We start from the raw sequence: 25,077 nt of genomic DNA on the forward strand, positions 1-25,077 counted from the left end.
CGCCAGTAGGCAAAGTCAGTGGAGTGCATGCTCCTAGGGCCGCGCCCCTGCGCGCATCTACATTTAAAGGGGAAGATGATTTTTCTGGTGAAAAAGGTTCTGTCTCCTGTCCCTAGCGAGGGACGCCCATACATTACGGAGGAAAGGGGACAGGATTTAGGAGTAAGAAAGTGCTTCATTGACTCCTCAGGGTTGGCACATATTTTACAACTTTTCTCCTGAGAGTTTGACCAACTTGCCGTAAATGTGGCTACTTTCATGGTATTGGTGCGTAATGTAATGTATAAAGCGTGGGAGTTACACAGTCTAGGTACTATTCAAAACCTTCTACCTGTTTCAGGATTAAATAAGGTGCGCCCGTCTTCAACACAGTACAGGCGCTTTTCATCTCGTTTATTATAGCTTTGTGACATTTGGTTTTGACTTGGACCATTAAGCTCCGAGTTAGGACCTATGGATTTTCTCAGAGGGTCGCCATATCCAAGTCCTCTGCGAACAAATCGAAGACATGCCAGAGAGCCGAATCCCAGTATTTGTTTCCGCCAAATCATTGATTCTCTACATATTTGATAAGCTCAGAAGTGCTCCATAGCCTAGTCCAATACACCAGTGGCTTTGAGGCAATCACTTCAATTATAGTCTTGATACCACATTCCATCTCAAACTTGCCATTGGGGCTCCCTTAGATTGCATTAATATGCTCTGCAAAAAGGTATTGTCAGCCACACTTAGCTTAAGTGAGGGGCAGTGGCCCCACAGTTCAGCCCCATACATTGTGGCTGCCCTGCCTTCTTGTTGGTACAATTTGATAGCTGGAGAAACTGCACCCCTACCAAGCTTGTTATAAAAGCAGCAAACTCCACTGCTGTATTTCTCCAGAGTCGCTGTAGCCTTAACAAGATGCACTGAAAATATTACCCTTAAATAGTTGTAATGGCTCACCTGTTCTAGCACATAATCGCCTACCAGCACACCTTCAACCTGATCTTTTTCTTTCTGCCAAATACCAACACCTTTGTTTTCTCTAGGTTCAATGACATATACAGCTCTTGGCATTTCTCCATAAACATTTTCAGGTTGTGTCTCAGCCCCATTGGAGATGTGGATAGCAGTACAGCATTGTCAGCATAGAAGAGTGCTGGGAACCGGTCCCGCCCAAGCTTATAAAGTATTATTGCACAGGAGGCCTACAACTGTTCTTGTGATTAAGGGGAAACGGGGTTAAAAATCAAAATCTGAACAGGAATGGTTTGTGCTGTGTGAACATATTAAAAAGGGGTCCAGGGATCCAGTTCAAATTGATTCAGAGGGTCTGCATGACTCCAGCTGGGATGCATGTCATTGCCCGGGTGTAGTTAAGACTCAGCGGGATTCTGGCTGTGGTTTGGGCATGCCCTTTGATCCAATGCTATTGGAAGGGAGTAATAGAATCAACATGCTGCTTCATAGCTCCTATGAGTGTGATCCGTACTTGCTAGGCAGATTATTGGCCAACAAGAAAGAAAAACTAAGGAAAAAAGATGGTCCGCTTTCTATTGTTATTGGCGAAATGAAGGATAGCAATATTGTGGAAGTGTGCTAGGGACCCACTTAACCCGCAATGGGTGGCAGATAAAATATGAGGCTTAGCTGAATCTTAAGTGTTGAAAAAGGATAAAGTGATGGATACGGAGGAGGGTATATTGATTGACTGGGCCAACTGTTGAATGCTCTCCTGACCTATCCAGATGTAAAACCGCCATGAGTCAATATGCTCTACTTTTATAGGATCTGTATTGATGGGTCCATGTCCAGAGCGAGCGATAGGGAGCTTTGTGGTGTGAGAAACAGGAGGGTCTCCTCACATCTACTCCCCTTGGATCCTATGGGCAGGTGGCCAGGAAAAGGCCATCGCTTTTGGATCCTGACCCTCGGGGACCTGGGGGGAGTGAAGCGAGGGAGGATCACCTGAGTAGAGGACTCTTGGGGAGTGGAATTGAAATGTCGTCAGGTGAGAGCAGCATTTCCCCCTTTCCATTTTGTGATGAACTCTTAGTCCCAGAAGCCCCCATTCCCTTTGTTCAGAGTAACACGAGGAAAAATGTCACGCCACACAGACATAGGAGGCTGAGAAAGAACAGGAGGCCTGCAGACGAAACATGACATCCCCCTTTCCCTATTGACGACCAACCCAACCCTTCACGAACCTTTATGAGTTATTTTAAGTCGGCTACCCTTGTTTCCCCTCATGTAGCACCTGAGAGTACTGGGACGAAGAAGAGGCAACCGAGAGCAATGACCACACTTTTACCACTCTGGTACTGGGATGAGGAAGATGCCTGCTAAGAGCTGTGAAGGTCAGGCATGTCCCTTTGATTGTGGTCAGGCAGGGCTAATTGGGCCTCCACACCTGCAGCCTGTCAAGGGGCTGCCGGTGTATAAAAGGGGACCAACCCAGCAGCAGAGAGAGAGCGACAGGAGAAGCTGCACATAGGCCAGTGCAAGCAGCAGGGAACCTTATTTGAGAAACACGCCGAGATGCTCAGGTCTGCAGAGAGAGGCGGTCTATGGAAGCGTGCTGTGGGAGCACGGGCTCTGTGGAGCAGGGCGAACATTGCGAAGGAAGCCGTGTGGAGAGGCTGTCACTTTTCCTTTTGTTCAAGACGCTTGATCGCCTGTGTAAAGAGGTTGACACAGGAGTGCCTGAGGGGCAAGAGTTGGACCAATGACATGAAAAGTAGAAGGCTGTGTCATCTGCGCTGCTGGGAAAGCTGTGAACGCGACCGGCGAGTTTCTAACAAATAAGAAACCCGCTGCGCGAGCGTTTGAACTTTTTCTAGAGGAATACTTTGTATCAGAGTGGTCACTTGTTTAAGTAAACACGTTTTCGAAGATCTCAGAGTGCTGGGAATTCCATTTAATGCAGACTAAAGGCACATTAAACAGCGGGTTGAATTGAAAGTGAATTATGAGTACAACCCATGTCTATTGAATACCGAACTGAATGAAAACTTTACAAATAAGCAGAACTGTAACGTATTGAATTCAAAAATGAACGAACATTAAATTCAAGTAAAGCGACAATATGCTGAATTTTAAAATGAATGAAACTCTTAAAAACCATTGTATGCTGAATTCTAAAGTGAATGGAACTTGAAGATTGAACCAAAGAGAAGCAAATTGAATACCAAATTGTGCGAAAACTACATACACACAGAAGGCAGAATTAACTGGAACTCTGAAGTTGAATCCAACACAGTCAAGCTATTTACATGAAAACCAACCATAAAAAGAGGGGGCAAGTGTAGTAAAGAACCCTAAGAAGACAAAAGATATTTTTGTGATACTGAAACTAAGTCTTGTGGAAGGGAACCCTGCGACATGAAACATTTACTGACTTCAGAAACGAGTCTCAAGGTGCTTTTTTGCTAAAACTTTGTTAGTTGGAACTTGGGTAAGGGAACCCTGAGTATTGGTTAAAACTGTATCATCCTGAACTTAAGAAAGGTAATTTAGAGACGTTTGTTTGAACGGTTTGATACTTGGGGAAGGGTACTGAAAGGAAGCTGCGAGCTGGAAGAGGCTCAGAATGTTATGTTGGACACTGTTTCTTTTGGTTGCTGACATCCCTACACACTGTATAGATTAGTTGTGAGGGCAAGTGTTGGTTTTGGACACAGAATAGTTCAACTCTAACTCAGACTTTCCTTAGCTTTATTTATGTAAGGAGATCCCACCTTAGCATAGGGCAGGTTAGGTCTTTTTCCAGCCTGACATTTAAGTTATGTAGTATTTATTCTTCTAGTTCTGTTGTCTGTGTCTTGCTTCATGATGCCTTCACAGTGGATAATTGTTAATTGGGTTTGATGCTAAGAGGTGTGAGATGATACGCTGGAACTCAGAGATCCGACCGAGAGAGATGGCTCTGGCTAGAAAACTGTCTGCTGTAACATTTCTGTTTGGGGTGATACGCAATCACGATTGTGGATTGTATTATAAAGGTACAATATTATACATGTCGCCAATAGTGTACACATGCTCAGATTCCTTGCTTGTTTATGAAAATAAATAAAAAAACCTTAGCTTTGACGTAGCAGTTCAGGTTAGTCTGCCCCATTCTGAGGTCAACCAAACCTAATTTGCATATGGTTTCCCCATCTGTATTGGCTCAGCAGGCTAGACAATAATGGTTTGTAAGGCTGCCCAGATCAAACCTCTACTATCCTTCAGTGTTACAAAGACCCCCTAAGAGGGACAAGTGTATCCAGACATAGGTCCTGAGCTTGCTGTGCTTATGTGTCTGAAGCTACACTTCCCTTGGGATTTTTGATGAAGCCTAAAACCATTGCAGGATGCTTGTGTTTCAATGCAGAAATGATACGACTTTGCCCTTTGGGAAGGACTGTCATTTTGGGATGGGACCAATGCTAATTAGCATATTGCTTCCTTCTATGATGGCACGAGTGTTGCAACTTATTAAAATACAAAAGAATCACACAAACTCTTACCACTTCACCAGGCTGCACAGAAACTGCCACCACTGTCCCTGGCATTGGTGATCTCAGAATGCTGGTGGTATCTTCTGCCACTTTTTCTGGCATATATTTGCTTAGTTCTGCAGCATAATTTGTCAGGATTTGTAACTTAAACTGCAAAAACAAACAAGAGAAGAATGTATTTAAAATGTAGACATGACCGAATGTATTCAAAGAGATTTTGGTTCTAATGTTCATATTTTGAAATTACATCGAAAAACGTCTTAATAGTTATAAACTTATTTACGCATCTCTTTCATTTTGTCAATTTTAGGAGATGAACAAATTACCTACCATGGCAATGATCTTTATTATGGATGTTTCTCCCACAGATTTCTCATCACAGACTCCCACAGCAGCAATACAATTTCCCGGTTGCAGAGGTGAAAGGGGGTGGAGAGGAGTCAAGACCAGAAAGAAGGTTTTTATACAAAGACATTTTGCAGGACTGCTCTTCCAAATTGGGCATCCAGAGTAGACATGGAGCCCAAACAATAGTGTTCGGTAATAGTATGCAATGTCGAGCAGGACGAAGCCTGGGAAATGTCCAAGGCAGGGTCCAGTCTCTGAAGAGCAGAAGTAGCAGCCAGCCTGGTTGAATGGGAAATAGGGCCTTCAGGAACCTCTTTCCCTTTAGAGAGTAGAACTCAGCAATGCAGAGCATGACCAAACAAAGTTTTTTTTACCACCGCCTATCAAGCTTTGGCCCTGCAAAGCCTAGAAAACGTTGGCTTCCTGAACCCACTATTCCTAGTTACGTGGAAGCTCAAAGATAAGATGATTACGGAGGGTCTAGAGGCATTCATTGGGCAATACTTGAAGGAAAATATAGGCTTGGCCAGTATTAAGTCTGTTTGGGATTGTTTTAAGGCGGTCTTGAGGGGAGAATTGATTAGTAGGTCTGCCCATATGAAGAAGAAGAAGCAACATTTGATTTGTGCTCTGGAGACAGAGATCAGTGACTTGCAGAGGGTTTGTGCTACTGATGTTTCAGGACAATCCAAACTGAAATTGTGTAAGTTAGAGGCGGAACTGAAGACTCACATTCAAAATTTGGCGAGTAAAAGTTTGTTTTATTCAAAACAGAAGTTTTGGGAGGCAGGTGATCGTAATGGCAAATTGTTGGCCTATAAGCTTAAGGAGATGGTGTCTGACTCTTGTGTTTCTTCCATACAAACTGATGGTGGTACTACCTTAAATAGGAGTGATGATATTTGTGGTTATTTCAAAGATTATTATGAATCATTGTACAGAGAAGACTGTGACCCGACTGTAGATAAGCTGGACACATTTGTTTAGAAGATTTCGCTCTCCAAACTGACTCTGGAGAAACGTACCTCTCTTGATGCTGCGATTGAGGTTGCTGAAGTTAGTTTGGCCATATCCCAAATGAGAGATGGAAAATCACCGGGTCCCAATGGTATTGTCTCGGAATTTTATAAGCAATTCGAAGTCCAATTGGCACCTGTTTTGTGTGAACTTTATAATGAGTTTGTTGTTTCGGAAATGATGTGCGATTCCATGAAAGATGCTATGATTGTGGTGATACCAAAACCTAATAAGGATCACACTCGCTGTGGAAACTAAAGGCCTATCTCAATGCTAAATGTGGACCTAAAGATTTTCACAAAAATTTGGGCCAACAGATTGGGTTTATGTATGAAAGACTTGGTTGATGGGTCACAGGTGGGTTTCATTCCAGGGAGGTATGGCTATGACAATATTTGAACTGTATTAAATGTAGTTGATGCCCGATTTGGGAGGGACACAAATGAAGTCATTGGTTTCTTTGATGCTGAAAAAGCCTTCGATAGGGTAAATTGGAAGTTTTTGAAATTCACTTTGCTAAAAATGGGTTTTGGCCCGTTTTTCATGAGAATGGTAGAATGTATTCATAATGATGTTAAGGCCCGGGTATTGGTTAATGGTGTGGTTTCAGATTCATTTCAATTGTTGAGGGGCATGAGGCAGGGTTGTCCGTTGTCACCTTTTTTGTTTGATCTGGCGTTGGAACCTCTTGCTACTTATTTTAGACAATGTGAGATTATTAAAGGTATTAATGTTGGGAAAGTTGAGGTGAAAGTCCTATCGTATGCTGATGACATGCTTCTCATGTTATCAAATCCAGAAGTGTGTGGAGATGTAATAAAAACGATGTTTCAGGAAGTGGGTGAACTGTCGGGACATAAGGTGAACTGGGAAAAAACTGAGGTTTTCCCCTTGTCTGGTCAGTGTGACGGTTCAATTTTGAGTTTGTGGAATTGTAAATGGTCTCCAGGGTGGGTTAAGTATCTAGGAATTCATATTATTGGGGACTTAAAGAAATTACTGCAATATAATCTGGATTTGATAACCGGGCAAATGTCTTTATTAATTAGGAGATGGAAGAGGTTGGCTTTGAATCTGTGGGCTAAGATCAATGCAATTAAAATGGTTCTTTTGCTGAAAATCTTGTATGTTCTTCAGTCCATCCCATTGTTGTTGTATAAGAATCAGCTGCTTAAAATTGAAAAACTTTTTTCTTCCTTCTTGTGGGGTTCTGGAAAAAGGCCTAGAGTTCCGAAATACATGCTAGTACAAAAAGTTGAAGATGGGGGATTTGGATTCCCTGACTTGGTAAAATACTATAATGCTTTTTTACTTAAAAAAAGCTCCTATTATTTTAGAGATTGTGGGGTGAATGAACCAATCTGGTTACGTATGGAACAGGGCATTTGTGCTCCTTTTGACTTGAGGTCCGTCTACAGTATGGATAAATTGCCAGTTAATAGATTGAAGTTGCGCCCGATTGTGGCTACTAGACAGGTGATTGGAGGATGGTTTCGAGATAATGGAATGAGTTATGGTTTCAGTAGGGATGCTTCTTTATGGTACAATACTGCCTTACAGATTGATAATAAATGTTTGAATTGGCTCAGTTGGATTAACAAGGGTATTCTGAAATTGGCAGATGTGTTGGATGGAGATAGGTTGTGGAGTTTTGCGGAATTGACGAATAGGTACGGTTTGAGGCAAAATGAACTGCATAGGTACTTAGCTTTTGAGAATATGACAAATAATAGATTGGAATTGGCTGATGGTTCTATTGGGAATGAACCGGAGATTGGTACTTTATTGGAAGGTCCGGAATACGGGGTAAGTACTTATATGCAATTTATGCCTATTGATGAGAAACTCGGGGGGGAATGGTCTAGATTAAGAAATGTGTGGTTGGATGATGTTCTGGTTGAACTTTCTGAGTTTGATTGGAAATACATGCTGAAAGTTAATTTGACATTGGGTCCTGATATGGGGTTACGTTTGATTAGACAAAAAATTATTGGAAGATTATATTGGACGCCGGTTAGGATGTTTAGACTGGGGCTCCGGTCAGATGATTTGTGTTTGGGTTGTAATAATGATAGGGGTACATTATTGCATTTATTGTGGGATTGCCCGAGAGTGTTGGAGTTTTGGTCAGCAGTGATTGATAGAATTGACTTGATTTTTTATGTGGTTTTGCAGAGGTCGGCAGTGAATATCATAATACTTTCCCGTAAGGACAGGGTTCGTCGGATTATGAGACATTCTTGTTGGATTGATAGAGCCATAATGGTGGCTATCAAGTTAATACTCAGGGTTTGGAAATCGAGGAAGAAACCTAATGTAGATGAATGGCTGATGGAATTACATGTTTTGGCACAGTATGATACGGTTTCATTTCATAATAAAGATAAGGATGAGGACTATTTGAATCTTTGGGGCCCCTTTATGGCTCTATAGGATTGATGGGTAGATGGAAAAAAGGTTTTTTTTTGTTTTTGTTTTTTTGTTTGTCCTGTCTTGTGTGGTTGTGGTTATCTTGCTGGTTATTCTTCACTAAGGTTGATTCCTTGTTTGAGCTATATTGGCTATGATGCTCTAGTCCTTTTGTAAATTTCACTTTTTCTGCTGATTGTGAAGCATTGTTACTTTTGCTATTAATGTTTATATGAAAAACAATAAAGTGTTGTTGAAAAAAAAAAGATCTTTTAGGGTCCAGTATATGGAATCATGATGGATGGGGTAGAACACTAGAAGTTGTATTCTCTGAGATAAGTGGAATCCCGAAACCCCCCTTAGACAAAAAGGATGGCCTTATTAGAGTCAGTTTCTACCGGGATAAGGTAGAAAGACAGCTTTGTAAGAAAGGGTCTGTAAAGCGGCTTTGTAAGAGGGTCTATAACTCACTAACCCTTCCAACTGAGGTTATTGCCATCAGAATGAGAAATTACTCACCGTAATTATCTTTCTATTGATTCTTCTACCGCAGATTCCTCATCTTGATAGATATCCATCATCCAGCTCTGCTGCTTGGAAACTTTTTGCAAGGGGGCGTAGTGAACCTCAAGCAGGCCGTCGAGGTCAGGACATTCACAACATGCTCCCTTACAGCCTTTGGTAGAATGGATTGACAGGTGCTGCACTCTTCCACGACACAAGCAACACGCAGCAATTATGCAGGAGGCAAATAGACATGTTTTTCCTTTAGTCAATGCATGGCTTGAAGAGCAAGCTCTTTAGGGGGATGTGGCACAGGTCAAATTTAGCACAAGCATTGGCATGTTCCCAAAGCAGTGCTCATGGGTCGCAGCTGGTTCCATATATACTCTACTAGTACTCTTAGTCCATAATCCCCTTTCCTCCATACTGTATGGGCGTCCCTCGCAAGGGACAGGAGACGGAACCTTTCTCACCAGAAAAAATATTCTTCCCCTTTAAATTTAGAGGTGCGCTGGGGTGCGACCCCGGGAGCATGTGCTCGCCTGACTCCACCCCCCCCTCCCCGGCGCTACTCCTCAGTCCCCATTGACGCGTCGACAATGATGGGCATTGCCTAATGACACCAGTATTATTTTGTGCGCTGAGGTGCCCAATAAAACAAAGGTCTCACAATGGGTTTAGCTTCCTTATAGGCGTGTACAGCCTGTGGAGGCCCACAAAAGGTCACTTGACCATTTACTCTTATATTGGATCCTAGTAGCCTTATTTCTAGCGCCATGGCTGATCTCCAGGTTAGCCTGAGATAGGCTTGAGTGTTTCAGCGTGACTTGCTCAGGAGCCACGCTGCGAGGTCTATCTTGTGAGGAGCAGGGTGGAGAACCCTGCCCCCCTGCTGGGCCAGGAGAGGAGCTGAGCCCAGCAGTAGGTGAATGGGTGGTCTGTTCGAGAGGCTGAGGAGCCCGGAGAGCCACCATCTGACCGGCCATCTGACCGGGGAGTTGTCAAAGCAATGATGAGGTGCCGGGATTCCTTTATCCTGCAGATCACCCTATGGACAAGGGGTGTGGCCGGGAAGGCAGATACCGTCCTGTCGTTCCATTGGATCTGTAATGCGTCGCCCAGTTAGCTGGAGCCCTGCCCCTACCAGGAGGCACACTTTTGGCATTTCCTCTTGTCCCGGGAGGCAAAAACATCCACCTGGGGATGCCCTCATCTGAGGAAGATCTCCCTTAGTACCAGGTCTTTCAATTGCCACTCGCAATTGTAAGCCCCCAGTCTGCTCAGCCTGTCCGCTTCCAGGTTGGATTCCCCGGGAGGTGGACAGCCCTGAGGTAAATGTCGTTCTCCAGAGCCCATTCCCACCTGCCGACTGCTAAATTGCACAGCGGAGGGGATCTGGTGCCCTCCTGTTTGTTGACATAGTACATGCTGGTGGCATTGTCTGTCTGGATACGAACTGACTTGCCATCAATAAGAGGGAGAAAGGCCTTGAGAGCCAACTATATGGCCCTTAAGCCCAGCGTAATTGTGGCCTGAGGGACCAGGTGCCGGAAGGGCTTGCCCTGCCTCAGGTTGAAGTACGGACCACCAGTGGAGGTCCGAGAGGAGAAAGGGCGGAACGTTGACTGGCTCCTCTTGGGAGCCCTTCTCCCGATTCCATGAGGCAGTGAAGTGCAGCTGTAATCTCTGCATCCTGTGTCTTGCACGGGGCACAGCCAGACGGCCCGCTGACATAAGCCCGAGTCGGTATTGGTGCCCACCGGGCCGAGGACATGGGCCTGGAGAGGAAGTGAGCTGTAGCTCTCTTGATGGCCACAATCTTGTCCTCCAAGGGAAAGACTATCACAGAGCTTGTGTCCCAGATTAGACCCCAGAAGGTCAGGCACTGCGTGGGCTGCAGCCGAGACTTATTGAGATCGATAGTGAACTCCAGGTCGTGGAGTGTCGTCATCAGTGCGGAGGCAGTATGCTGAACTGCTTCTGGAGAGGTGGCCTGGATGAGCCAGTTGTCCAGGTATGGCCACTGCATTCATCACCCTGGTAAATACCCTAGGAGCTGAGTTGAGGCCGATGGGTAGCACCTTGCATTGAAAATGGAAGCCCATGCTTCTGAAGCGCAGTAAGGAACGATGCAGCTGCCAAATCGGCACGTGTAGGTAAGTGTCATGGAAGCACATCCAGCCTTCCCTGTCCAGTGCGCCATAAGAGCTGGCGTAACCATCTTGAATTTTTGCAGAGGGAGGGAGAGATTGAAGGTGGAAAGGTCCAACACAACTTTCAGGCCAGCCTGGTGGTTCTTCTGTATGGCGAAAAACCTGTAATAAAAGCCCAAGCCTCACTGGGAGGTCAGGACTTCTTCCACAGCCTGGCTCTCGACGAGCGACTGGATTGCCGCCAGCGGAGTTGCTGTCTCGATCTGTAGGGGAGGAGAGGTACAGGTAGGTGGTACCCTGTGGAAACTACAGAGCAGGTCTAGGGGTCCGAAAAAAGGCAAGCCTGTCCCCACCGGAGACACGTGGACCCGAAAGGGCGTGTCATGTCTTTTTTCCCTCTAAGGCTGTTGCGGAGGAGAGGTGACCGGAAAACACCTTGCCCCCTCCCCACCCCTCCTTTGTTGTTTCCTCCTATGCTGACTCTGAAAACGGTCTAGTTGTCTGGACCTCTGTTCTTGGAAGCCTCAGAACCCACCAAACGCCCGCCCCTTGTCGAAGCATTGCTGCGATTGTGTGTAGGCCTTGGGCGTGGCCTTTGTAAGAACAGATAAAGACTTCACGGTTTGTGAGCTGCTGTTCTTTTTATCTAATTCCTCATCCGTGGAGTGGAAGTCGTCACCGCCCTACGAAGGGAAGGTCCAATATGCGTTCCTGGGAATTGGATTTAAACTTAGTAGCCCTGAACCAGGCTATCCTTCTCATGTCCGTGGCAAAGCAGATGGCCCGGGCAGAGGTATAGATGTGGGCCACGGTGGACTCCATACTGTCCATAATGTCCTGCGCTACCAGCCTGGATTGTCCTTAGTCCCATCTTGAAACGCGCTTGGCTCTGTGCCGGAAGTTCTGGGAGGAAATTCGCAATTTCCTACCAGAGCCTTTGGTTAGCGGCTGTCAACACAACATGGTATGCGTTGGCCTGACACAGGTGCAAGAAGGCGTTCGAGTACAGCTTCTTCCTGTATGCCTCCAAGATCTTCTCCTTTCCTAGCAGCGTTTGAGGACGGGGTGGCCGAGGACTACTGAGGCTTGGAATAGTGTGATGCCGCAGCTATCACAGACATGCGGTTGAGGATGCGCTGAAAGCAAGAGTGTGTCCCCCCTCCATCTGCCTGTACTTGATTGGCAGGCTGGGCCGAGTGTGGCTTGATTCACCCCTTCTTGGCCAGGGCAACTACGCTTTTCTGCATCATGATCACCGTTTGGTAGGGGGTCTTAAGGTGTGGACTTCTGCAAAGACCCCCTATCTGGGGTGCTCTAACTCGGGCAGAGGAAGGCCCAAATACTCTGCCAAACCTGCAAGGCATTTGTGGAAGGCCCTGGCTGAAGATGGCGTTGCGGGGTCCTCCTCCTTGTCAATGTCCGCCAGGCTCCACCAGGCTCAGGAGGTCTGGAGCCGGTGGAAGAATGCTGTGCGCCGTGGGCTGCGGAGTGGAGACCGGAGCTGGTGGCTGCTGCAGAGGCTGGTGTGGAACCGCCTGTACTGTGGGAGGCAGGGCAGCCGGAATCGGAGGAGCTGGCTGGGTCAGCAGAGTCTGCGCTGGGGCCTGTGGTACCGGAGCCATCAGAGGAATGACTATGGGTGCTGGTGGGGTGACCTGAGGGAGCATGTCTCTGATGGCATCCCGGAGAATGGCCCCCGTCTGGGGAGTTCGCAACAGTCCTAGAAACCCTTCGACGAACCTGTCTTTGGAGGCTGAAGAGGTGGCAGGTGATATTGACGGCGTGGCCAAGGGCAGCTGAGGCTGGGGCACACTATGTCTGGGGTTCAGGGGGAACCTGCCCTGCTGATTGATAAACTTTAGGCCACCCACCTGGCTGACACTAGTCCCACCTTGTGACTCTTTCCTCCACCTGCTCTGCAAGAGGGGGTATCGGATGAGTGGCCATCTTGTTGCCACAGCAGCCATTTTGTCGAGCAGCGTGCCACATGCCGAAGTCGTGGTGCCTGGCTCGCTGGGACCAGCCCCGTCCAAGACGCTTGGTGTTGGAACAAAAGTCTCATCCCACACCTCAGGCCGTGGCCTTGTAGGCGTGCTGCCCTTGGCAGAGTTGCCAGTAGTGCTGCATGAAGACACCCCCTCTGACATGATGCCGGTACTAGGGCCTCACCCCTCGGGACTAACCCCGGTAAAAGAACCTTGCAGTCCCTCAGCACTGACACCGGAAGGATCTGCAGACCTGCCGGCCGTGAGGCCGGTAGCTAAACTAGCCTTGGTATGTGTGCCAGTACTAGGACATTGCCCCTCGGGATTAATCCCGGTATTTCAGGCCGAGACCTGGTAGGCGTTTCGCCCTTGGCGAATCTGCCAGTAGTACTGTGTATAGGCGCCCCCTCGGACATGTTGCTGGTACTAGAGCGTGGCCCCTTGGGTGAAGACCTGGTAAGAGAACCTTCCGGTCCCTCAGCACTGTCACCGGGAGGATCCACTGACCCCCTCGGCCTACCGGCCGGTAGCTGACTTAGCCTTGGTACTTGTGCTGGTATGAGGACCTGAGAGGTCCCTCCCACACGGGCGAATTCTTGGGAAGGAGTCTCTTTTGTGGGGTGCGCTGGAAAAGATTGGCCCTACCTTGGGCTTGGATCGATGATAAACAAAGTCCTTTAGGTCCTCTGGAGGCGATCTCTGGAAGAGGTCCCTCCACCTGGCTAGTCTGTTCTTCAGAGACCTCGAGAAGACTGCGTCGCACGCGGTACAAGCTTGCCAGCCATGGTCTGGGCCAAGCTAATGTAGGCAGAGGGCATGGAGGTCTTTAGTTGGAAAGATCCCGTCGCAGGATGGACACCTGCTGAACCCTGTAGAAGTCAACATGCCCCAGGGAGGAGCGTGGCGCCTGAGGACCAAGTACCTGAATGATAAAAAGACAAAAGGACAGAAGAGAAGAAGTTTCCGTGCGTGGAATTACATGGCCGAAGCAAAACCCAGGAGCGCTGGTGAAATCGGCCCATTCCTATCGATGCGGAAAAGGGGACTGAGGAGTGGTGCCAGAGGGGCGGCGTCAGGTGAGCACATGCTCCCGGGGCCACGACCCCACGTGCCTCTAGATTTAAAGGGAAGAAGATTTTTTCTGGTGAAAAAGGTTCTGTCTCCCATCCCTCGTGAGGGACACCCATACAGTACGGAGGAAAGGGGATGGGACGTAAGAGTGCTGAGGGGATTCTCAATCCTAACCCCCCTGGATCCTCTTCTCAGGTGGCATAGGAAAGGCCATCCACGTTGGATCTGGAACCTGGGGGTGGAGAAGCGAGGGAGGATCACAGGCGAGACATGGTATCCCACTTTCCCTACAGATGACCAACCTAACCCTCCCGTGACCTTTATGGGCGATGAAAAGACCTTCCCTTTCATTTCCCCACATTCAACCTTTGAAAGTACTGGGACGAGGAAGAAGAGACTAAGAGTAATGAACACTACACCTGCATTTTACCACTCTGATATGGAGACGAGGAAGATGCCTGAACAGTATGGTGAGAGTCAGGCATGTCCCCTTAATCAAAGTCAGGCAACCTGAATGAAGGGTCCACACCTGCAACCTGTCGAGTGGTTGCATGTGTATAAAGAGAGAGCCAGAGAACACCATAGGGAGAAACAGGGAGGCATGTGGGCGAGACCCCAGCAGGGGGCCCTTTACAGGAGGAGGCAGCCGTGATGGGGCCTCTGGAGGAGCCAGGAACCCAGCCAGCAGCCCAGAGTGGAAGCCTCTGTATCATGAAAGTATGCAGAAGAAAGAAGGATGCCGTCCACGTCCACTCGAAGGCAGCAGAGCTGCCAGCGTGTGAGGCAGAGCCCGGTGTGCGAGCAGGGCCTGCAGGAGCTGACCCGCTGATCTGCGTAGAGGAAAGGAGCAGCAGGAGCCACCAAGGAACAACGCTGAGGACCGGTGAGTGTCGGGGATAACTGGGGCGTTCCTGCGGGGCTGAGAGGAGGTAATGAATGTATATTAATTACCAAACTGAACAGAAACTTGAAATTAAGTGCAATGCATGCATATTGAATATCAAACTGAATAGAAACTTGAAATCAAACATATTAAGTGCATATTGTATATTGAATTGAAAGAAAACTTAAAATCAAACATAATGAATGCACATTGAATACCGAACAGAATGGGAACTTGAAAATAAACGAATTGAATATCTTTTGAATACCGAATTGAATGAAACCTTGCAATTAAGCTTACTGAATATGGAATTGAGTAAACGTTTATGGGCAGAGCAAAGAAGCACTAAAGGGAATGTGCCCAGATACAAACAACATGTAAGAAAGAGTGCCATCGAAATGTGGGACATGAGCAAGACCGCCAGAAAGTGAACTTTTATGAATAAATTCAATGCGGCAGGGTCCAAAACTGGAAAGAGGTGTGTGACACGTTATGAGCCAAGAGGCTAACAAGGAGAAGCCAGAAAAGTGTACGCTTGCATATAAAGCCAAGAGGCCAACAAAGAGGATCTACGTGAATGTGACTCTGAACACAGGGGCAGTTATAGAAGAACCTGTGTGAGCTGAAGAGCCTGGGGATCCTGGTTGCATGACCTGTGATGGGTGGACCGTGGGGTCAGACAACTGCGCCTAGACCAGTGAGCCTTGAACTGTGAGAACAACCAAAGACATTGTGGAAAAGACTAAGGAGAAGAGATGCAAGTGAACTGGTGAAGCAATCCAGAAAGAAGGTCAAGGCTGACCTTGAATTGGGTTAAACCTTTTGAAAGACTGAAACAAGTACAAGTAATTGAGCTGAAGTCTCGGGAAAGGGAACCCTTAGACTTGAGGAACTACAACTATTGTCTTGAGAACGGAGCCTCAAGACCTGTTACTTTTGAACTGTGTTGCTTGGAAATTGGAGAAGGGAACCCCGAGGATTGTGTAGAACTGTGTCGCCTTGAACGTGAGATAGATAATTGTAACTGTAAGACTTTTGTGGAACTTTCTTGAACTTGGGGAAGGGTAGCTAAAGAGGATGCTATGAGCTGGAAGAGGCTCAGAACTTTATGTTGATCACCATTTCTTTGATTATTAACATCCCTTCATGCTGTTTAGCTTTAATCGTGAGGGCAAGCATATGTTTTGGACACAGAAAGACTTAAGTTGAACTCTCTGACTCAGACTTTCCTAAGTTTCATTCAGGTAGGAAAATCGCATTTTAGCATAGGGCAAGTTAGGCCTTCTACCATCCTCACATTTAAGTTAATAAATATCTTTTGTTTGAATTTAAGTCTGTTGTCTATGTCTTGCATCAGGATACCTTCACAACTCCCAGTGTCAAATCCAGAATCGGGTGCCAACGACATTGAGTGGAGCCCGCGCAGAGTCACAGTATTCTGCCTGGTGGCTGAAAAAGTTTCCAAACCCAGACTTGTACTTAGAGGATCGTTCTAAGATGAGGATTCAGGGGTGTGAAAAAATCTATTAGAAAATCCATGTTTACAACAGTACCTGAACTGTTTATAGAGCCAGATACACTTTTCCTAGGGTGGGGGGCTCGTGCTATGGGTTCTCGACAAGATGCAGATGGGCTCATCAGGAGAAGGATCCCAAAATCATTTATTTTTAATTGTTGGTAATATTGTTCAATCCAAAGAGTCTTGACATATACTAATCAAATTCTAACATTCTTATTATGATCACAAGTCTGCAATTCAGTACATTTAAAAGATGGGTAGTCCCAAATCAAAATATTTAGCATGCATATCAAGGGATTTACAGCGTTTTTGTTTGGATAAAAAAAGAAAATGTATTCCAGTGGATTAGATAATAGATTTTCACAAAGTGGAGACAGAACTCCTCCTTATTTTCTGGGACTGGTCCTTAAAATCACCCTATCATAGTGAAAATCCTAACGAGACAGTGTCCTTTGGAAGTGCATCTTTCTAGGTCTCATGTGAACACTGAACTCCCTCTGTTCTTCAGTTGGAGACTAGACCCAAAGGTTTTAGTTCCTGCTATTTATATGCAGACAGAACAAGATGGGAATAACAGCCTATGCAATTTCAACAACTCCAAGAATAATTTGGCAAGTAGGGTGGCAGGAGACTTTGGTGGTTCTGGAAAGTACTTTTTGGGGAACTCTCAAACATGCAACCAGCCCTTTAAAGATTTCTGTGATATCTCCTTTTCTTCTTCCGATAGTTCCAGGTCTACCTATGAAACTAGAGAGTTTATTTCACAAACTACTACTTCAGGTTTGGACACATCCACTGTCCTAAAATAATTTACAGGCAAGTGTGCGGTGTCAGAATTGTCACAATCAGTTGCATCTTTTGTCAAGAGCTACTAAGCTTCTGATATATCCAGGGGTCATGGAAACCTTTTGCAATGTCTGGATAGCTGGTTTTGAGGGGCAATTTGGATTCCCCTTAGCCTCTTCTATTCTATAGCGGTGGTTCAACTATATGTTTCTGCTTTTTGTGATGAAGGAAAACCTTTCTGCTGCATCAATTTGCACTCTTCTGCTATTTCTGCAGAGCATCTATTTGTACAAGGCATACCTGTGTGTGGGGGTGGGTCATCTTTTTGTGAAATGAAGATTTGACTTTGAAAGAATACGCCTCGAAGCAATGCTGTTTTGTAATTGATCTTTTATAAGGCACTTAATACCGGAGACCAGTCTCTAAGCACACGACCGGATTCAAACCCGTGTTGCTCTGCGCTGTCTTGCTTCCAAGACAAATACATTGCCCCAGCTATCCTCCCGGCCTGTTTATGTAATATATTTTTTAGCTGTAAGAGCATTAGATGTTACCAAGAGACTTTTTCCATGTGGATGACATGTTGCATTCTGGGAATTTCGGTCTGATGAAAAACATAGTGTTGTTTAAAAATGCTACGAGATCAAAAAAGCTGCCTTCAGTAGAGTTAGTCGTTAACAACTTCTAATTTTGTTTGCTCTGACTCATTGCCCAGTTTCTAATCTGAACCCTGCTATATGTATCAAATTGGTCATAGTTCAGAATGTATTGACATTTACATCTTTGGCGGTCATTGGTCAACGGGGCTATGGCTGCAAAATCACTTATGGTTTGGCAGATCTCGTCAGGACTTTTTGAGTATAGCCGGTTGGTCTGATCACAGCACGTTCAGTGATTAATATTAAATTGACAATTACTGCACCACAACTGATTACAAAAGTGCTTCGAAAATTGCTAAATTGTTGTCTCTTTTTTTTAAGTAAAATTGCAATTTAACATTATGAAAGACAGAGAGGCATGCATTTTCACAACCAAGAACATGATCTGTCTTCTCAAACACCATGTCCTAGTGACCACAGATTTGTTTGGTTCTTTCATAGCTTCTTCAATAAGAATCACAGCTCATCCATCACAAGATGGTGGGGATGCTCTAAGGCTCTGGGGTGTTCATCAAGTGAGGTTTTAACATTTCAGAGGAAATTAGTTCAGGAGGTGTGATCAAGTGAGTAAACTGACCTCATCAAAGACGCATGGTGACCCCTCTCAGCCTGGGATGGGAGGCCTACCAGGGTGGAAGCTAAAGCCATTTGTTCCCTAAAGGGGGAAGGTGGCAGTTGGGAAGGCCTCTGTTCCTGTGCCCACCCAAAGTGCTGGTATGTATCTCAACAGTACCACTGTCGGTCACCCCATACCTCCTGAAAATCATGCTGGCCCGTTTTCTTTTCTTTTTAGACAACTTCAAGATGCAGGCAAAGTCTGGGCAGACTGCCTGCAAGACAGTAACCCACCAGAGCCTTCAGTCAGATGCAGTCAGTAATCAGACTGCTGTGGCCAGCATGAAAAGAGAGAACAGCTGCTTGAAGTAACCAATATTGTGCACCTACGAGGGATGCTGCGCACCTCCAACCAACACCGGCAGATGCCGTGCTCCAACAGCAGCACCGGAGCTCTGAGGGACAAACGGACAAACCATCACAGACAAAAACCAAGACTGTTATTCACTTACCTTTGATTTTGCAGCAGCGCGGCTCCCTAACACAAATCGGTGCAGCTCGAAAACGCAGGTCACATTTTCCCGGCATGGCAGCCGCTTGTGTTAGAAAGGTGTGGAGCCTAGCCCCCTTTAATATGTTTAGATACTTGTGAACCTCTGGCCGGGGAAGTCAGGACAAGATTGGCTAAGGCAAGAAGTCCAATAGGGGAAGCAGGGTGAGGATAAGAAGAGGGACAGAAATGGGAAGGTGCGTGTTCTTAGTGAGGTCATATTAGAAGGAGGTGGCAGACCAAGAGACCAGAAGGAGGAAGGACGGTGACTGGAGTGTGGAGGTGTTTTAGAGAAAAGGTGAGGTATTTCTTGGTGAGAGCAAGTGGTACAGTGGTGCGAGTGTGCATGTAAATTGAATGAGAGAGGTTTAGAGAGTGGGTGAAAGGTGATCAAGGAAGTGAAGCCGGTGAATGTGTAGGAGCGGAGTAGTAGTGAGGTGCAAAGGGGAGAATTGTACTGTAGTGGAGAGGGGAGAGTAGCAGGGTAGTGAGGAGGAACAGTGGAGGGGAGAGTGGTTGTAAAGTGGAGCGGGCAGGAGAGAATAAGGGAGTGTAACATTGGAGGGTGAAGGTACAGGATATAAAGGGGGAGAGAGACACACCGGAGGATCAGAAATAGGAAGTGCTAGGAGAGAAGGCAATGTGATGGGTCACAAATGCGAGGCGGACAACTTGATAAAAGTTTTTCACAAATAGCCATTTTATTAATTTATAAGGGTGTGACACACGCCTCACCTTCCCTAACCTAACTAGGAATTCCCTGCCTATAAAACTCAGACTAAAGGAAAACACTAACATCAAAAGGAATCTGTGCTTCACACGTATTCATAGAACAAAATCATATAGGTATTCAGATGGCTATTCAAATTCAACAAAATAACAGTTATACTCCAACACAACTTCCTTTCAATAGACAGATTTTGCTTACAACACAAAAATCCTTTCCTTCTTCAGGGATTCACTTGGCACTTTGATTGTTTTATCATTAAACAAGGTTCATCACACTTCAGAATAAAGGTTTCCACAAACTCTTGTCTGTTAAAACAAGACGTATTTGTCTTCACTCTTTTAGTGAAGGTTTCAATATAATGTATCCTCCTCGAGAAAGACAACTACTTCCCATTTTTTCTATATAAACAAAAATGTTTTTGTCAGGATGGTTCATCAAACATATTAGTGGCATTTCCACTTACTTTCCACCACAACCTTTCACCACAATGCAGTACATCAATATCTTCTTCCTGGTCCACTAACCTGCCATGACCACCACTAACAATCCCTTTCCTAGTATACTCGCCTGCCAGGACAAAACTACTAACACTACTACAAGTAATTTGTGGTGCGGTTTACTTCAAAAATCAACAAGGTCATTGAGTTTTAACAACATTGAGATTCACAACTTCTTCCATAAGGATTCAACATCCAGTGATGCTGTTTGTTCCACTGATTGGTTTGCCACATGCAATGCAGGTTATGTTCCTTGGCACTTTCCCCAGTAGGGCTTCTCTCTTGCCACTTCTGAGTTTCTACTATCACACCAGGTAATTGCTGGTAATGTCTCTTATTCAAGTTTTTCTGTTCAAGAAAGCTGTACCTCTTGTTATTTGCAATGGCCTTTCATTGTCTTAGTCAATTCTGGTTATCTGGTTTAAATATTCCCTTCTTTTGACTTTGTCAAAAGTGGTTATAATCTTTATTCAATATTGACCCCGCTTCCCTTTGGCCTAGAAGGTTACAGTTTTCCTTAAATATTGCCCCCTCTTTACATGGGCCGTGATAGTTACAAACTTTCTCCTCGTTTCCTCTCAATGTGAATACTGTGCCACAAATACTTTTTTAATTAGTTCGGTATTTGAAAGGTTTATAAGTAGCAAGCAGTTTACTATGGAGTGTCCCGGGGTCACCTATCACAGGCCAACTCACCGGCTTCTACCTGGGCATCAGCTTAACCCGCCGCTGGTGCCACTGCTTCCTCGGTCGTCAGGTCCAGAGCTTCCGACAACTCTGGTTGTACTCCTATAACCCGTGCCTTTCCCAAGAGTCTGCGTTGCTCTGCACGTTCCTCTGTGTCCGCCAGCCACCAGAGTAGGGCACTGGATGTGGAGCGCTTCTCTCTCCCTCAGGGGAGCCTGATACAGCACCGCTTCCCGCTGCACAACCTCTGCAGTTTAGGCTTCTCACTTCTACGACTCCCTCAGCACCATTATCTGCTACAAACATGGTGGTGTTCCCGGCGTCTTCCTTTCTCTACCTCTGCTACATACATGGTCGCTGACAACTTCTCCTACTGCTTCTCCTGATCTGCACCTGAAGGGGATTTAAATAATCAAAACTCCCACTCAGGTGGGGATGGTCAGAAACACTAGACTGCATACTGCAGTTCCGTGCCTCAGAACCACTCTTACTCATCCCAGTACCTATGGAATTATGGGGCATGAAGTCCCTAAAGTTCTTATTCTACTTTTTCTCACAAGTTTCGATTTTGCAATAGGATATTAAGACCGTGGCACTAGTAGGGAAGTTCTTAAGGGGGTTCTCCCAATTCTCCTGACCTGAGTCCCCTCCCATGTGATCCTCCCGCAGAACACCCTCTGGGCCAGGATCAGGAAGCATCTGCCTTTCCCTGGCTATATGAGGAGGGTCACAGGCCAGGGTCTATGGGATGATCATCACATCAAGGTGGAGTTCGAAGGAGGAGAGTAGCAGGAGAAAGGTAGAAGAACAGTGACAAATTGGGAGAGGAACACCAGGGCATGAGAGGAAGAAGAGAGTAGTGGTTCAGTGACGTAAAAGCACAACCACACAACCCCTTTAGAACTAACCAAGAATAGTGTCCAGCCTAGGAAGTCCTGGAGGGAGACTGAACAGATAAGGTGATTGCCGTTTGGCCCTCAATGAGAGAGACAGAATTTAACAGATTTGTATTTACAGCTTATTGACCGCTGTATTACAAGTTAAGACACCTAGGTTAGGAAGAAAACTGCTTAGTCTAGATTAGAGAGCAAGGGGCGCCCCTTAACGCCCTGCCAAAAAATATATTTATAACCCTTGAAACATCTCTGGGAGTTGGCATGCTCTTTAGGCCATCTGTGACAGGGGATTTTATCCACATCGATTTTCCAATGTCTTAGGAATTAAGTCTCATGTTTTTGGGTGGTGTTTTCTTTTCTTCCACTGGAACTTTACGCTGTAATTACCGAATAAGGAGGATGTGATTTTGAAAGGATCTGTATGTATTATAGATGGTTTCATATCTCACTCAAGGTTATGGTCAATTGTGAGCCATGCTTCTCTCCTCACATAAATGGAAAACACAATGTTCGGGTGGTGGGCCTGGTTGAGGTTCAGCAGAATTTTGGCTGAGAAGAATGAAAGGCTGAAGATAATGTACAGCAATCAGTGAAATAGAGCAACTGTTAAATTTAATAATACATAATAAAGTGGAAGTTTCCAACTTGTCATGCTCTCCTTTTTAGTGTTTGATTGACACATCTCAGAATCGCTACCGTGCTCGAAATGTACGCCCTTGCACAGTTCTCTTCTGTGCTCAAACAATGCCATCTGAAACTAAAATGAAAGAAAACAACACTAAGCATTTACTATCACCTCCTAAAGTTGTGAGCCTGGGCTGGCTGCAAACTCCAGTGTATAGCCTTGCTTGGTGTGTCAAAGAAGCCCAATGGACGCTTTAAGATTAAGGGCAGGTGTGAAGTTACGTTAATTAGCTTTTATTCTGTGGGTACCAAACATAAAAGTAAAATAGCACATGGTAGGGGGGCAGAAAGAGTGTTTTGTTTTTTGCTGCAAAAGAGATTTCTTAGCTACAAGACAGGGGCTCGAACTCATCCTCGTGCTTTTATTTAGTTGGTGTGTTCAATTACGCGATACACACAGTAAAAGACACAAAATGCGAAAAACCCCAAGAATGCATATCAATAACACAAAACATTGCTTTATTCTGTAAAGTGAAAATACAAATTGAAACAATACAAATAAAACACACCTTTTACATGTCTATATAGTTCATGTACCTCATAATTCGCAGTGAATAATGCCAAGTGCTTATTCATTGCAATCTAATATTGAGTGGACTCAACCGTATCATGTTTCCCCCTCTCCTCCTTGTTAGGGAGAATTCTCTCTTTAGGCTGAATTTCCTAACCTAGGGAGTCCCCCAGGAGCTTTGCAGGATTTCTGGATTTTGTTTTTTTCTCCTGCCAAGAGTGAGACTCTTTTTCTCCCACTCTTGGACATGATTTATGGTGTTCCTTTGACTGTTAATGTGTTTTATGGGCTATGGGGTCCTTTACTCCATAGGGTCTCGTGTGTTTTTACTATGTGCGTTACACAGCACCCTCCGTGCAGTGACACAAGGGTGTCATAGTGACACCCCACCATAGACTCCATACCCTGGGACTGACTACTGTCTCCCAGGGCATGTAAAGTCACCACTGGCTTTACTAGTGCCAAATTATTAACAGAAACCGGTACAAACCATCATATTGTGGACGTACTGGTCGGGGCAATTCGATTGCCCCGGGGTCTGTTAGTCGAGGGGGCACGTCTCCATCCCCCCTGATCGAGTTTTGGCTGGTGGCAGTGGATACTACTTTTTATATTCGACCGCGAATATATCCCTATGGGATTTTCCCATTGTTCGAGGCTGCCAACTTTAATTATTCAATTCTCATAGCCTCGAACATACTGCGGGTTTATTTATTTAATATTAATTCGCCGGTTGGTATTTGTTTAAAGGACTCGACTCTAAAATGGCGTTTGTGTTCTTTTCTGTGACTCCAACCCAAGTTGAGCCCTTTGTTCCACTTTTTGGCGGGCTTCTCCACAGAAGCCTCCAAAAGTGGTGCCACTCTGTCTGGGTACCACAGGGGGCGTGGGAGGGGGTTTAGGCACCCTGGACTGATTTACCTTGGTAGCTCAAGTCGCACTCTTGTGTGATTGGCCCAAGTGGTGAGCCGGCCGGCTCACCACTTAGCATGTTTGATTGACAGCTAGGCTGAGTGAATGGGGGTGTGCTGCATAAAAGCAGGGCTTTGGGGACTGGAACTTCAGAAGTCGCCACAGGGCCTGAGAATCCGACGAGGGAGAAGCTGAGCCGACCTACCACAAGGACACCACCGGTGGACTCACCACTTCCCGACGACAGAGAAGATCTCCCGGCTGGAGAGGCTTCTTCCCCTGACTGGTGGGCACAACCAGTTTACCTTCTTTTCCTCGCATCCCAGGACGTCTTGTAGTCGAATTGCCCGTGCCAAGCACCCCGGCAACCGGATAGCCACTTACCACTGGACCGCAAATAAAAGGACCGCTCCTTTTACCTGAGAACTCCGCGGCTGGTTTCTTCCCTGGCAGTGCAACGGACTCCTGTCTTCCTCCCCGACGAGATCCTCTCTTCCCCCGGACAAAGCATCGACTTGCATCCGCTGCCAGGAACAACTGCCCCCGCTGGAGTATTCTCACCACTTTAGGGTACCGTGTCCACACAGCCTCCCTTTCTAAAGATTGCTACAAGGTAATAATAATCCCTTAACCTTCTGGACTGGACTGGCCGCCTCGACCATCTAACTGGCCCCTTTCTTTGGTCCGACTCTTTCTGAACCTTTTCAAGACTTTTTGTGCACTTCAACCGTGTGACCTTGGACACATTTCGTTCTGATCCTCTTAAAGTGGATCCGGCCTTCTGAACTCTAACTTCACGGTTTTACTTTGCCTTCCTCTCTTGTTGAGTTCTTGTGAAAGTGTTGGGATCTGTTTCAATTTATACGCTGCTTTTCTCTCCCTTTTTAAAACGAATTATTAGAGTGCCATCTGCGTTAAGCGCTCACCGCTGTCTGAAAATAAGTGGGGCTTTACTTAAGAATGGTCTAATATTCTTTTAAGGGAGTGTATATCTTTTAGTGACCGTGTTTTTGAACTGCTTAACATTAGTGCCTGTGTGTTTTACTAGATGTGGTTTTAAATAAATAATTATATCTCTTTTACACCAAGCTCTGGTCAGTGTTTACTTGTTCTACTGTGTTCTTTTGACCTATTGTGAATACTCTGTATACTGCCTAACTCTTCTTGAGGGACGTCTGACTGCTCAGCCACCGCTACCAAGTGAATCTGTGTGGTACAGACTGCTACCAAGTGGGTTTACTGC

The 25,077-nt window shown here is 45.8% G+C and overlaps 1 protein-coding gene across 1 annotated transcript in view; it reads right to left on the reverse strand.

Moving 5' to 3' along the window:
- PCCA (propionyl-CoA carboxylase subunit alpha) overlaps positions 1-25,077 on the reverse strand; it is a 3,020,006-nt gene that overhangs the window by 241,639 nt on the left and 2,753,290 nt on the right. Inside the window, exon 22 of the mRNA XM_069637005.1 lies at positions 4,488-4,628. Within this exon, the coding sequence (XP_069493106.1) occupies positions 4,488-4,628 (141 nt within the window). The remainder of the gene's footprint in view (positions 1-4,487; positions 4,629-25,077) is intronic.

The sequence above is a fragment of the Ambystoma mexicanum genome, chromosome 7p, assembly GCF_040938575.1.
Source record: "Ambystoma mexicanum isolate Mex_15411 chromosome 7p, UKY_AmexF1_1, whole genome shotgun sequence".
NCBI classification, from domain to species: Eukaryota; Metazoa; Chordata; class Amphibia; order Caudata; family Ambystomatidae; genus Ambystoma; species Ambystoma mexicanum.